A 14,910-nucleotide genomic window follows, 5' to 3' on the forward strand; every position below is an offset into this window, starting at 1 on the left:
GGGAGCCGCAATTGGCCGAACCTGCAGACGCGGCAGGTAAACAACCCAACCCAGCCCGCCAGGGGCTTTCCTTGCACAAGCGGCGGAACAAGTTTGGGACCCACTGGTCTAGAATACCAAAGCGAAAGCCAATATTTATTTAATTTAAATTTAGTGCTTACATCTAGATTACCAATCACTGCATATCTCCAAATGTCAATCATGTCCATTAAATTACCCTACACACAAATAGCGGTATCATCAAATCCTACAAATGAGTGACACCAGAAAGAGAAAAAGGCTGCAAGCACAGAATACAACATAGATAATACAATTAGGAGACCTATTCATTTTCAAAACAAGATACTATGAATGTTATATAATCTGCCACTACATTACATTCAGTTTCGGCCACCAAATCTTGTTGTGTCTTAATGGAAAGGGAGGAACGAATGAATATATAGAAAAATATAAACAAGATTATTCAAAATTACACACGAGTTTGTATTCAAACAAAATAGAAAAGGCACATGATAAACATTTCAGTTACTAAGGACAAAAAACTAATGCATGGAGAAAAGTTATCTTCCTTGTGGTAGAACAATGAGTTGGTCATTTTTACATAAGAATTTCCTTATTTGGGAGAAATATTTAAGGGCCTGATTCAAAAAGTCCCTTGATGGCAAAAGGAGTCCCATTGACTTCAGTGGGCTATGGACAGGGCCGGCTCTAGGCACCAGCAAAACAAGCAGGTGCTTGGGTCGGCACATTTCTAGGGGTGGCATTCTGGCGCTGGCCATGCTGCCCCTAGAAATGTGCCCCCGCTGCCCCAGCTCACCTCCGCCTGCTCCCCTGAGCCCGCCACCGCCGCTCCGCCTCTCCCCCTCCCTCCCAGGCTTGCCCTGCGTGAAACAGCTGTTTGGTGCAGCAAGCCTGGGAGGGAGGGAGGAGAAGCTGAGTGGCAGCGCGCTCAGGGGAGGCAGCGGTGGTGGAGCGGAGGCGAGCTGGGGCGGGGAGCGGTTCCTCTACCCCTCCCCTTACTTTCTGCGCTCCCCCTCGCTCACCTCCGCTCCGCCTGCTCCCCGAACGCGCTGCCTCTCCCTCGCCTGAGAGGGAGGGAGGGGAAGTGGAGCGGCGGCGTGTCCAGGGGAGCAGGCGGAGCGGAGGTGAGCTAGGGCGGGGGGTTGCAGTGGGGGGGGAAGCCACAGGAAGCAATGGGGGAGGGGAAATGCGGCACGCTGGGGAGGAGGTGGGGCTAGGAATTTGGGGAAGGGGTTGCAAAGGGGCAGAGTTGGGGTGGAGCCGGGGGCGGGGGGACACGAAAAAAAAAGTGGGGGCAGCCAAAAAATTTTTTGCTTGGGGCAGCAAAAATCCTAGAGCCAGCCTTGGCTATGGCTCAGACCCTTCTTCCATAAGATGTACATTAACAGTTCTCTGTCCTGTTGTCTTTGGCCTACGTTCAAACTAAACCTTTGCAAAACTAGAGAGACAAGGTAGGTGAGGTAATATCTTTTACTGGACTTACTTCTGCTGGTGAGCGAGACAAACTTTTGAGCTACACAGAGCACTTCTTCAGGTCGGTTCCAAAACTAATCAATTACATACTTCTGTACCGACAAATCTATTATCTGCATTAAAGTGCAGAATCTTTGCCCAAAACCATTGTGGATGCCAATGCTTTTCAAACCCACACTCTCTGTTCTCATTCATAACTGTAATAAGTCACAACGCTTACCAAAATCTCTTGCCATGAAGGGGATAAGTTCCTCTGCTAGGCCAGTGTTGTGTAGATGTAAACCTGCACACTGTCTTATAAATAAAATATAATACTTCTAAAAATCTTACCTACTTAACAGTTGCTGACATCTTTAAAAATGTCTTAAATTTAAAACTAACCTAAATTTGACTAAGTATCAGAGGGGTAGCCATGTATCCACAAAAACAGCAAGGAGTCCGGTGGCACCTTAAAGACTAACAGATTTATTTGGGCATAAGCTTTTGTGGGTAAAAAACAACTTGAAGTGGGTTTTTTACCCACAAAAGCTTATTCCCAAATAAATCTGTTAGTCTTTAAGGTGCCACTGGACTCCTCTAAATTTGACTTGCTTTAATCAGAGAGAGAAATTTGATAAACTGAACTCTGTTACATTAAAAGGCTGTAAGTGGTAAATTTAGTAAGTAGATTCCACTTACTAAAGGAATATGTGAAAGAGGTAGAAGATTCAGAAGCACACATTATGTTCCCATCAGCATCTAATCGATTATATCACTGTGGGCCATGTATTCTAATATTTCTTATTAGAAGATATCTTTTGTTCTGCAATGGAATTACCAGAGGGCTGGACATTTGTCACTTCTGGAGAGGTACTGACAGGAGAGGTGTTTCAGCTGATTTATAATTGCCATTTTTATTATTTAAAGAACATTTACAATTGAAAATGCCCAGGGATGTTACAGCATCCTTTGGAATCCTTCAGATGTTGTAACTATATCTACTCTACATCCTTTAGCACACTGCATACAGTTGACCAGAAGTCAGGCTAATGCCATCTTGCTGCATGTCTCCTTCGTAATGAGTTTCTTTTTGCCTCTTCAATTTCATTGGTCTGGATCCACTTGTATTCAGCTCAAGGCCCATGCTAACTGCAAAGGAGACCTCTGCTGCTGCATGTGTAGGGTATGTCTACACGGCAGGTGGCAGTGAGCCGCCCAGCCAGGATAGACAGACTGGGGCTTGAGCCAGCACTCTAAAAATAGCTGTGTGGCTCTGGCAGAGACTCCGGCTAGCCAACCAAGCTCAAGAGCACCCAACCTCTAGGCTTCAGCTCAAATGGCTAGCCTGAGCCTCTGCTGGAGCCACAAAGTCCACATAGCTATTGTTAGCGCACTAGCTCAAGCCTTGCTAGTGTGAGTCTGTCTGCCCGTGCTGCGAGACTTACTCCCAGCAACAGTGTGGGCATACCCACAGTATGGTAATACATGGTACAAGTGATACCAGGGAAAAAAAAGGGATTGGCCAGTTGCCTAGCTTTCAGTTTTTGTATAGTACTATGATAGCATCATGCCCATCACAAGCTGTATACTCTGCCGTGTTGCTCCAGCATTGGGTCTGACGTGCTTTACACACACACCCCCCCATCCCAAATCTGCCATAGAGACCCCACTTCCACCGCCTTAGCTGACGACCTTGGAATACTCCTCAGTTTCCAGTAAATGTATGTTCACTGTTAGTTAAAGACTCCAGCTCTGATTTCAGTGGGATTGTTCCTGATTTATACCAGTGTGAGAGGAGACAAACACACATCACCACTATCAGACAACTTATTTTTGCTGGTTCCTTAGGTGGTGATTTAAGCCAAAGCATCATTGAACTTTGGTTTTTCTGTTGATTATAACAAATATATTCCCAGATTGTGGAGATTTTGGTCAAACACCAGTGTGCTGAGAAACACATTTACAGTAGTAGAACTGTTGTATTTCCAAAGCTGTCTGCTCATAATATTCAGAACACTTGAAGTGTGATGATGTTAGTCATGACTGTTTCTTTAGGCATTTGGCAAAATACATGTGTGTTACAGCTGTTTTCACATTTTAAAATGTTTGCATATATACAATTTGTATATGGAGATTATAAACACAAAAGGTAAAAAAGATATAGTTCTTGTTTGTTTGAAGTTTATGCCTCTCAAAACTTAAGATCCTGTAGTAAAATTCTACATTTCTTACTCTTGCATGCTAATTTATACTACAGTATGTGGTTTACCCCTTACTTGTGGAAAATAAAGAACAGAGAGTTCATGCACATAGCATAATGTTTACATTGGTCACGTGCTTCAGAATACAAAATTCTGAACTCAATTTTGTTGTTATTTGGGACTGCATAAACCAAAGAAAAACTTCTTTTATTTGGGACTTGTACATGAATTTTAGTTGTATTTCTACACATATTGGTCATCATGCAAAATACTCTTATCATATTCAATCTATTTATCCCATGTTAATTTTTGTGATTTTTGGTTATTCTTTACAGATTTAATAGAATTCTAATCAACAGCAAAACATGTTGTTTTTTTCCCCTTGGGTTTGAGAGCAGGTTCTCTCTGTGATCACTGGCATCTCTGTTGTTCTTTCAAATTGTCTGAAGAGCAGATGAATGTGCAATGACTCAGTGATGCTGAGTTTCTATAAAATTTGAAGTAAACAGTTCTGATGTCACCTAGGTAAACTGTAGAACTAAATGGAAGTCTCCCATAGCTGGAGGGGGGGAAAGGAACACACATATACAAAGTTATAATACAGTTATTAACTAAATTATATGAGAGTTTTGTTGGGGAAGAAAGGCTGCTTTTTTAGGTCTCTAGTTCCTAGTGGATATCTATTCATATCACAATGTTATCAAACGATCGGAAACATTTCAACAGGACTGAAAGCTGCATAATAAAAGCCTAGGACTGGGAGAATAGAGTTGAAGAAACAATGTCAACTTAAACTATCAAGCTTGTGTCAGAATGCTTTTACTCACTATTGTTACAACTAAAACTGATGTTATCATAACTAAGGTTAGAGAGAGCACAAAATTTCCCCCTACAATTTGCCTGCTCAGAACTTCTTTAATTTATGCCAGGGGACTGGATAGGTACTCAGGCAGCCCCATGACTGGGGGAAATAAGTGTGGCTTAACTTCCTTTGTACCCCTCTGCCTGCACTGTGCTGGCCCAAGATCTCCTTGACCACAACTCAGTGGGTGAGATTCTGTGCTGTGCCTCTGAGTATAGCAGCCCAGAGCTCGCAACACAGCGCTATGGGGACACGAAAGTGGCTTTAGCCCTGCCTATTCTGGGCCGCTCTAGGGGTTGGAGCAGGTCCCAGTGTAATTTAGACAGCGCTGGCAATAGACAATACACTCCAGAAATCCTGGCCAGGAACAGTTTTTTTAGGATTCGTTATCTGCCAGCACAAGTTAAAGAAGTCTTGTGCTAGAAGCCAGCTCAGCCCCCAGCAGTCTCCAAGCTTAGAGAGGAGGAAGACTGGCTCCTGTGTCTGCACAGCTCCCCAGTTTTGGCTGCTGCTCTGGCATATCTAGGAATCGGTCTCTGTTTTCCTTTTAAAGACTGACAGCAAAATTAGTCACTATGTTGCAGGCTGGCTGGCCCTTTAAGGCAGCTATCCCTCACCCTCACGGAGGAGCTGGCAACATAAAGGCCAATTAGAGAACCCAGCTGGATCTAATGGGGCTTAATTGGAAAGAATGACCCCAGCTGTAGTGGTGAAGCAGGGAGGGTAACTGGGAGTGGATGACAGGGGATGTATCCCTTGATGATTGCCTGTTCTGGGCATTCCCTCTCGAGCATCTGCCATTGACCACCCAGAAGATAGGAATCTGGATTAAACAGACCATTGGTCTGACCCAGTATGGCTGTTCTTATGTGCTTAATTCAGAGAAGGAAGACCCTGGATAGAGGAACAAGGATAGTTCTCCTGTGGGAAGTGCCAGAGGAAATCAGACTGAATCAGCCACTAGGAGCAGGGTAGGCTCCAGTGAGAGAGAGCCTTGAGTTAGGGCCTGCAACAGGAGAAAGAGACCCACAGGGAGCAGAGTAGGCTCCTGTGAGGGAGCCCTAAGATAGGGCCTACAAGGAGCCAGGATATCCTCGGAGGCACAATGCTGGAGTTCCTGGTGAAGGAAGAGAAGCTCTGAATGGGCCAGGAAGCACAGGATTTCAGCCAAGCCTGAGAGGGGCAGATGAACTATAAATATTGACATTATTTGAACTTTAAGTTGGACTTTTATTCTCCCCTTAAGAGGACTGAATGATTATGAGGCTTGGCCAGAGGGCCAAGTCACAAGAGACCCAGAGCAGGGATCGGGAGAAAATGCTGTCTGGAACTGGCCATTGCGGGGCTAAGGAAGTGGCCATCAAAGAGTGCGAGCAGGAAATCCCCTGCAATACAATGTCCAAGCATGAGGGGGCCACATTTAAATATTTCCTTAATTAAGAGTTTTCCTCTGACTATATATAAAGAAGGAGAGACACATACCCTGGCACTTTGTCTGTTAGCTTTCTTCTCCTCATCAGGAAGTGGAGGCATCGGGTATGGGTATTTTCTGCTGGAGGCAATAGATCCAGTGGAGGAAGATGGAGACTTTGCAGGAGACAGAGTCCTGAGATGTTGAAACACACAAAATAAATATGATGTCTTTGGGCACCAGAACTTCAACAGCAACTGCAAGTACTTGGAAGCTTGATTCAGAATGTAAATGCATACTTTATGAACTCAGTATTAGAAAAAAATTGATCATTACTCTAAACATTAAATGATTATAAATAAAAATCACTCAAATGCTTACAGCTTCCTTAATACTGGAAGGAAAACTTAAGGCTGCTTCTTATCTTTCATTAGTGTAGTTTCCCATAATAATCATTTTCTTAAACTATATTACATAGCATCATATCTTATCATTATAAAGTTAACAAACCAAGTCACCGATAGAATAGAGAACTAAAACAAAGAAAGGACACTGACCTTTAAATATAAACAATGCTAGTATATTCACAACTAAATATTCTACCAGGGAGTGAATAAATGGCAGTAAATAGTGGTCTTTTAAATAGCTTTTATACATTACAATGCTAAAATATGAACACAGTGGATAAACTACTATTTATACATATTATATTAATTTACATAAAATGCATGCGCTTGGAGGCCAAACTGTTAGTTGTGAAGAAACAAAGGCAAATACAAAGTGCTAACAACAAATTATTAGACATGCAAGCATCAAACAGTGCATAGTGTTCCAGCCAAAGAAAGAGTCTGATGAGAATATACAAAAATGGACTGATTAATCAACTGCAATCAGCATTTCTGTACAAGGTGAGCAGAGTAAGCAGGAGCAAGTCAATGTTTGTATCACATGAAAGGCATTCTTTTTACGTCAATAAGGTGGCAGGACTTTATTGACTGGAATTTTACACGTGGGAAAATCTCGACACTTCCCTTTTAAGATTCTGCACTTTTATCCAATGAGAGAATCCTATGAGGGCCCCATCTTTGGATAATAGAGAAGAAGAAAAAAAAAAAACCCTGGAAGTAGAAAATCTAAATTACCCTAGCTCGTTAGTTTCATTTTGCAGACAGAAGGCCAAACTTTGACAAGGGGCCTGCATCTGGCTGCCATTTGCATGTGGCCATGTCCCTCACACACTTCTTGAGCACTTTTACCTACATGCTCCATTTCTAGGATGTGCTTGAGGAAAATGTTGCCACTCCGTTTCTGCATGCACATTCTCAACCACTGCACACACAGCAAGAGGCTGCAGTGGTGAGCTACATTAACATCACAGTCATCAGAGCTCAAGTCAAACAGGACTACTCATAGTAGTCAATACAATGCCCAGTAGTAAGTTTTTGTAGGGTTGGGCCCTTATATACCAGTGTAGGCGCAGAAACAGGCTAAAGGCTCTGGAATGGTCTGATGAAAACTTTGCTCTCTGTTATATTTAATAGCAACTCATTTAAACGTAAAGCGTTTTTAAAAAACTTTTTTAGTCTAATACATTGTCATGATTGTGTCTGCGATTGCCTATAACTGCAAGCTTGTTTCCCCTACGAACAATGGCTGATGGTAGTTATGACCAGCAAGGTATCAATGGAAATTACATAGGAGCTTGTGACAGGTGTGCAATTGATGTCACCAATGTACATGTACTGTACTTCTAAAGTCCTGTGCTGTAATCTCCCAAATGTCATACTAGTTTAGGAAAGAACGAGATTATAGCCGTACAGTTCTTTACGATATTAAAAAGTAACTGCATTTTGAGCACAAAGTGTGATAGACCAACACACACACAGAGATTTGCAGGCTGACAATTTTAGGCCTCTACTGAAATATGAAATAAAGTATTTTTGTGTGCAACATTGCAAGCCTAACTGAACAGCAAACTGCCAATGCGAAAAATCAGGCTGTTTTTAAAAATCAAGGGAAAGGCTCACAATTTTTCAGACCTGTCCTCTCACTAATGCTAATCTCATTTGCACTGACAAAGGTTCGTAATGGTATTTTTCTCCCTCATTCAAAGGAACAATGGGCTCCGTAGTCAAAAAGAAAACCAGGAGCCTATTTTACACTGATAATGAGACCTAAAAATTAAAAACCCTTCATTTTCATTTTTTAAAACACAAAATATGAAGTAGCAGGAGATAAGAACTGAGGGTGTTCACTTTGGATTCTGAGGTCTTTATCTGAGAATAAGATGTTTATCTCAATATCATGGCCGAAGTGTGTGTGTGTGGATGTATACGGATCAGGGAAGAGAACATCCTTCTTCATCCCAGGATCAGGCTATGCTCCCTCCTACTGCTCCTCTTGGTGATGCAAGCCACCCCAAGAAGAGGAAGCACAGAGAGGAAGCAAGGCTATGGTCCTACCCCCGCCCCGCACCAGACTGTGCAGGGGTGGGCAGTTGCACAGAGACAGAAGCAAGCAGCGGCAGCCCAAGGAATGGTGGCGGATGCACATTCTCTCTCTGCGGCAGGGTCCCTGGGGAGGATTCCTAGCTTACCCGGTGGAAACTACAGCTCTGCATCACTGGCCAAAGCGTAAATGGCCCAATCTGACCCGCGGTTTGTCACTGGGAGGGGTGGGAGGATCAGAAATAGATATGTTTCAAGGTCTGCTCCCAGGCACATCCCTAAAGTCCTACTGGACTTACAGGGGTTGCACAGATGTAATGAGGAGCAGAATTTGGTGTAATGGGCTAGATTCTCCAACATTTTTATTATATCACAACTATCTTTGTTAGGTCTCATTTATAACCACCTATCACAGATTTACAATGTGTATGCGTCGTCTTCTTTTGGTTTTCTATGTTTGTCACTGTAGTGGGTTTTTTTTGTCTTATAAACTTTGTAGAAACAGTATATAAGGAATTTTGCAAATGATTTCAAAATCAGATGTGTATTACCCAAGAAAAATTTTTGCTTTGCCTTAAAGGAAATAGAAAACGATCTCCAGGGAAAATGCTTCTGAATAAATCAGTTCTCCATGCACGCACAATGCTACATTTTCAAACTGGGCGTGAAACTGGTACACCCACAAAACGGTTTGCCAGTGTGTTGCTCCTACAAAAGGCCCACCTGTGCACGAGCCATTGTGTGCACACGTTACTGCCTATACAGCTACCTACCTGGCATACAAATACCAATGGCAATGAGCAAACCTAAAGTGTTTCGAGGCGCACCAGTTACACCCACATCTGTGAAATTTAGATGCCCAGTTGGAGGCCTACTACATTGAAAATGCAGTTGCACACTTAAATAGATAAACATGCCCTTCCCTCACAATCCCTGGCCACTTATTTCTGCTACTCATTTAGGTACTCTGGATTTTTTTTTAATGGTCTTGACTAATGTGCCACCTGTACAGAATGTGAAAACACATCACAAGTTCAGCTGTGCACGGAGTCAGATGCACAATCACTGATTTTTTTTTACTTGTAAAATGCTGTACTGTTGAAAATATCATGCTAAAGACTCTATCCTGCCACTGTTTATGTGCTGTGTATCCCAGATTTATATGCACTTTAAATGAGAGAGCCATGTAACAACTTTCTCATTTACAGTATGGAAGAAAGTCAGCATCCAGCTAGAGGGATACTTGCAGGTAGTACCAGGGTTAGCGCTGGACAAAACTCTGCAGTTTGGGGTCAGGTGGGTTTCATTGAGCTTTTACCATGGGTTTCAGTTCTCATGGTTTCGCATCTGTTAACTTTCATGTTTTCATCTGAACTCACATGCAAGGCCTGAAATACAAGGAAACTCATAAGTTTAATTCATTCCTGCACATTGTATGGAAGGTTTGATCACAGATTTCACTAGCAACCCAAAATGAAGCCATGAATCTCGGGGGGTCTGGAAGTTTTCATCCTGGGGTCTGAGATCAAGAAGGATGAGTTAACGACTCATTTTTTGTGTCTGTGTTTGAAGCGGAAACTAAGAGACTTTTGTAATCACATTGGGTTTCAAAACGACACCAGTGATTTAGACAATGTTGCGGTCAAAAGGGATGGCTTGAAATAAATGTCACATAGCCCACAGCTTAATGACACATGATCTCCTAAAACACAACTACTGTCAAAATTAGAGAAGACAGCTATGCTGGATGCCCCTTATTCCTCAGCAGTGCTGTTTATCACCTCATTTTGTAAACTGCACTAAATCAATTTAAAAATCCCTCTGGTTAAAGCGGCACACACCCCATTCTCCACTGAATGCATCCGATGAAGTGAGCTGTAGCTCACGAAAGCTTATGCTCAAATAAATTTGTTAGTCTCTAAGGTGCCACAAGTACTCCTGTTCTTTTTGCGAATACAGACTAACACGGCTGCTGCTCTGAAACACACCCCTAATGCCATCAAACTGAAATAAAACCTTGCTTATATTGGTTTAGCTTAAATCAGTAAATTATCAGTTTATGAGTATCTGTACTAGGGGTTTGCATCATTTTAACCAGATTGATTGCATTAAACTAGTATATATTTGTTCTAGTATAGATTAGGCCTTATTTTAAAACACAAATACACCCATTTGTCCTCTCTTTTTTCAGGGGTGCAGGAAGAAGAGGGCTGAGTAGAAGCTGAAAGTGGGGCAGAGTTTTAGTTCTAAAGGTGGATCTGCAAGAATAGGCTGAGGTTCCAGTTTTGGGATATTCATTCTAAATATTGCATGAAGTTTCTAAATGATCCTACATGTGCCCAGAGCGCTAGATTCACACAGCTTATTAAACACATTTATCTTCAGAGTCTCAAGGTGAAATCCTGGCTCTACTGAAGTCAATGGGAGTTTTGCCATTGGCTTCAACCAGGGCCAGGATTTCACCCTCGCCACTACTCTTCTCCATAGAAAGGAGTCAACCTACCTAAGAAAATGGCTCTTGCCATTACAATGCCTTTATTAAACAGCTCTTTTCCATAGGAACTGTAAATCCCTCAGACAGAGCCTGTCAGAGTGAGAATCAGGGCCTTCTCCATCATGGAGCCATGATGTGGGAACTTATTACTGGAGAAGATGAGTGACTATAAACTGCTCCCTGCCTTCAGTACGCAGTACAGAGCTTACTTGTACTTTCCAACAACTGCAACTAAATACAGCAATGAAGAAGAAAGGAGTAACTGAAAGTAAAAGGGAAGAGAGAGCGCTATTGAGAGAAAGGGGTGAATGAGGCAGGAAGGGAGGAAGGAAAGAAACAAAAAAATCTTTTTTTAAAAAAGCACAATCTGACGGGTCCAGATGAAACAGGGAGAAAATGAGCCCGGTGGCCCTGTGTGACTATGACCTGTCAGAGATGTGCTCACACACAAAGGCAACGGATGGTGGGGTAAAAACTTGGAAATTCGAGGTTAGAACTGGTGACGCAAAGCAGAGTTAAAGCTGGTTTAGGTGGCTAGCTGAGAAGGAGCAGAGGAGAAAGCGCAGAACAGGAAAAAGCAAACAAAGCAGAAAAATATGAGAGGGGAATGGAAAACTTATTCTCCCTTCCCCTCCATCCCTCCTGAAACTCGTCCTCCACCCGACCCTCCTCCCTCTACCATCTCCCTCGAGACAAGTGTCTGGGTTTTCACCTTGAAAATCTTGATTCTCTGTAAACTATTTCCTATTACTGTAAATATTCGCAGTAACTCAAACTCGGGTAGCTCGGTGTTTCAGAGGGACCCTTTGCATCACTCGTGCACAAATAAGTCTATGGGACTGGCATACTTAAGGCTTTGACAGTTCACATTCTAATGATACCATCGCAATCCTGAGAGCCTGGCTTGCCTCAGTGAGGCCTGCAAGTAGTTCTTGATCACTGTTCAAAAGGTTACTTTCAGGAGAAACTGCAGTAGTAGGCACAGAGCTGGCATGAAAGGGACAAGTAGTCTGCCTCTAGTGTAAGACCAGTAGCAGACTCCTCTCTCCCTGGAGCAAGGCCAGGAGCCAGGGAAGCTATTTCCCTGCTTTGTCCACTGCTGGGGCTGTGCAGCAATATGCTGCCCCTTACACAGATTGTACATATACAATAAAAGGAAGGGCTAGATTGTAAGTGACAGATGAAATTCTCCTTTACAGTTCTTGGTCTCTCCTATTTGGGGAACCCACAGCTGGGTGCTTTGTGGGACCAGAAAGGCCAGCTTTGATTTTTAACCATTAAGAGTAATTATATCTATGTATATACACACAAACTTGACTCCCCTGTGGAAAAGGTTCAGTAAATAGGTCAACAGGCCACTATAGGTAACCTAGGGCCAACTTTTTAACATTTTTTTTAAAGTCTGCTGGGGGAAGTCCTCACAATGCTCTGTTTTCTGAAAATCTTCAACCTCATAGTTTGGCAGTTATCAATGTTTTGTGATTCTATCTTCCCTCTGCTGGCGTCAACAACAGCACTTAACAACACACTATTCCCAGAACTATGCTGACATCACTGAGGGTAGCGTAGAAACAGGGAAGTAAACAAAACAGCTGTGTTCATTTCAGCTTTCTTTAAAAGAGAGCACAAATGAAACAACTGCCAAAAAGTATTATTCTGTATTAACTGTCTTCATTCTTAGAATCAGAGAATATCAGGGTTGGACGAGACCTCAGGAGGTCATCTAGTCCAATCCCCTGCTCAAAGCAGGACCAACCCCAACTAAATCATCCCAGCCAGGGCTTTGTCAAGCCTGATCTTAAAAACCTCTAAGGAAGGAGATCCTACCAACTCCCTAGGTAACGCATTCCAGTGCTTCACCAGCCTCCTAGTGAAAAAGTTTTTCCTAATATCCAACCTAGACCTCCCCCACTGCAACTTGAGACCATTACTCCTTGTTCTGTCATCTGGTACACATGAGAACAGTCTAGATCCATCCTCTTTGGAACCCCCTTTCAGGTAGTTGAAAGCAGCTATCAAATCCCCCCTTCATTCTTTCTTCCACAGACTAAACAAGCCCAGTTTCCTCAGCCTCTCCTCATAAGTCATGTGTTCCAGCCCCCTAATCATTTTTGTTGCCCTCCGCTGGACTCTTTTTCCAATTTTTCCACATCCTTCTTGTAGTGTGCGGCCCAAAACTGGACACAGTACTCCAGATGAGGCCTCACCAATGCCGAATAGAGGGAAATGATCATGTCCCTCGATCTGCTCGCTATGCCCCTACTTATACATCCCAAAATGCCATTGGCCTTCTTGGCAACAAGGGCACACAGTTAACTCATATCCAGCTTCTCATCCACTGTAACCCCTGGGTCCTTTTCTGCAGAACTGCTGCCGAGCCATTCGGTCCCTAGTCTGTAGCGGTGCATGGGATTCTTCCATCCTAAGTGCAGGACTCTGCACTTGTCCTTGTTGAACCTCATCAGATTTCTTTTGGCCCAATCCTCCAATTTGTCTAGGTCCCTGTGTATCCTATCCCTACCCTCCAGCGTATCTACCACTCCTCCCAGTTTAGTGTCATCTGCAAACTTGCTGAGGGTGCAATCCACACCATCCTCCAGATCATTTATGAAGATATTGAACGAAACCGGCCCCAGGACCAACCCCTGTGGCACTCCACTTGATACCTGCTGCCAACTAAACATGGAGCCATTGATCACTACAAGTTGAGCCCGACAATCTGGCCATTTTTCTATCCACCTTACAGTCCATTCATCCAGCCCATACTTCTTTAACTTGCTGGCAAGAATACTTTGGGAGACCGTGTCAAAATCTTTGATAAAGTCAAGGAATCCACCACTTTCCCCTCATCCACAGAGCCAGTTATCTCATCATAGAAGTCAATTAGGTTAGCCAGGCATGACTTGCCCTTGGTGAATCCATGCTGACAGTTTCTGATCACTTTCCTCTCCTCTTGGATTCTTGGATCATGGTTTCTAAAGCCAAGCATAAGATGGCGTTTTTCTTGAAACCACTTGAGTTATAAAATAGGCCCTTGAAACAATTAATTCATTAGTGTTTTTTCCCCCAAGCCTACACTTTATACTATAAGCCACTATCTTTGGTAATTTTTCTGAAGTTTTGCACGGTTATTTTGTTCAAAAATTTCTTTTAAAATATTGTATATTTAAGAGCTTAGAAAGCTGCTGTGTGATTTTTAAACAAAGTATCCTTAGTAGTAATAATGTCTTTCTTGTGTCTGAGAAGAAGCACCAGTTTAACTAAAATAGTTTATTACAATTGATTTAGTGAAGTGTTGCAAATTGCTATGTGGGTTTAAACTTAAGTCAATTTCAACCAGTTTCCCAGTTAAGCTAAATCAATATAAGTAGATACAAAAACCAAAGGAAATGTCCATGCAGGGGGTTGCACAGTTTAACTAAACTGATTTAAATAAAGTATGTTAGTTAAACTGTGCAATTTTTGTGTTTCATCAATGCCTTGGTCTGCTGAAGTTGCAGGCTTCCACTACATTTTGATAAGTACACCAGTAGTCAGCATATTTCTGTTTCTTCTAGATGGTTTCCTAAGGAATTTAATCTGGAGCTATTGCTGAACTGGAAAGTTGTGCAGAAAAGTGGTGTGACATTTAATGTGTACCTTTCTGCCAAAGCACTTCAGTAGTTCTTAAAATTATATAACTAGTCCCTAACTCTTTAGGGGGTGGGGGGAAAGGTGTGAAAGAGCATATTCCTAGACAGATTGTCCTCAGATACACACATTCAATTCCAAGAGACTTCAGGTATTTGAAGCCAAATTTTGGCTCAGGGATTAACTTAATCTAAATCATTACAGTTTGAAGCTACAGTAATTATGAGATAAAAGTTCTAATGCTACTAAATTGCTAAGAGCATCCAGTTCTTTTTTTAATGAAAAGATATGCAGTAGGGTACTTCAGATGGATCTTTTGCCTCTACAAATATCTTTTTGCATTTTCAAAATGCAGCTGCTCTAAGTAACATGTAGATGATGTAATGGAAATA

At 42.5% G+C, this 14,910-nt stretch overlaps 1 protein-coding gene across 8 annotated transcripts in view; it reads right to left on the reverse strand.

Moving 5' to 3' along the window:
* Positions 1-1,159: 1,159 nt before the first annotated feature.
* The window catches only part of ADAM22 (ADAM metallopeptidase domain 22), a 196,248-nt gene continuing 182,497 nt past the window's right edge, over positions 1,160-14,910 (reverse strand). For 7 of the 8 annotated variants that reach the window (XM_073334061.1, XM_073334066.1, XM_073334065.1 and 4 more), the window contains 2 exons: positions 6,019-6,142; positions 3,865-4,233 (listed from right to left, as the gene is read on the reverse strand). In XM_073334061.1, coding sequence (XP_073190162.1) covers positions 4,213-4,233; positions 6,019-6,142 — 145 coding nt within the window. In that variant the 3' untranslated portion in view covers positions 3,865-4,212. Of the gene's footprint in view, positions 1,785-3,864; positions 4,234-6,018; positions 6,143-14,910 lie in introns of those variants that run through there. The other variant, XM_073334068.1, reaches the window with a different exon arrangement.

The sequence above is a fragment of the Lepidochelys kempii genome, chromosome 2, assembly GCF_965140285.1.
Source record: "Lepidochelys kempii isolate rLepKem1 chromosome 2, rLepKem1.hap1, whole genome shotgun sequence".
In the NCBI taxonomy this organism is placed as follows: Eukaryota; Metazoa; Chordata; order Testudines; family Cheloniidae; genus Lepidochelys; species Lepidochelys kempii.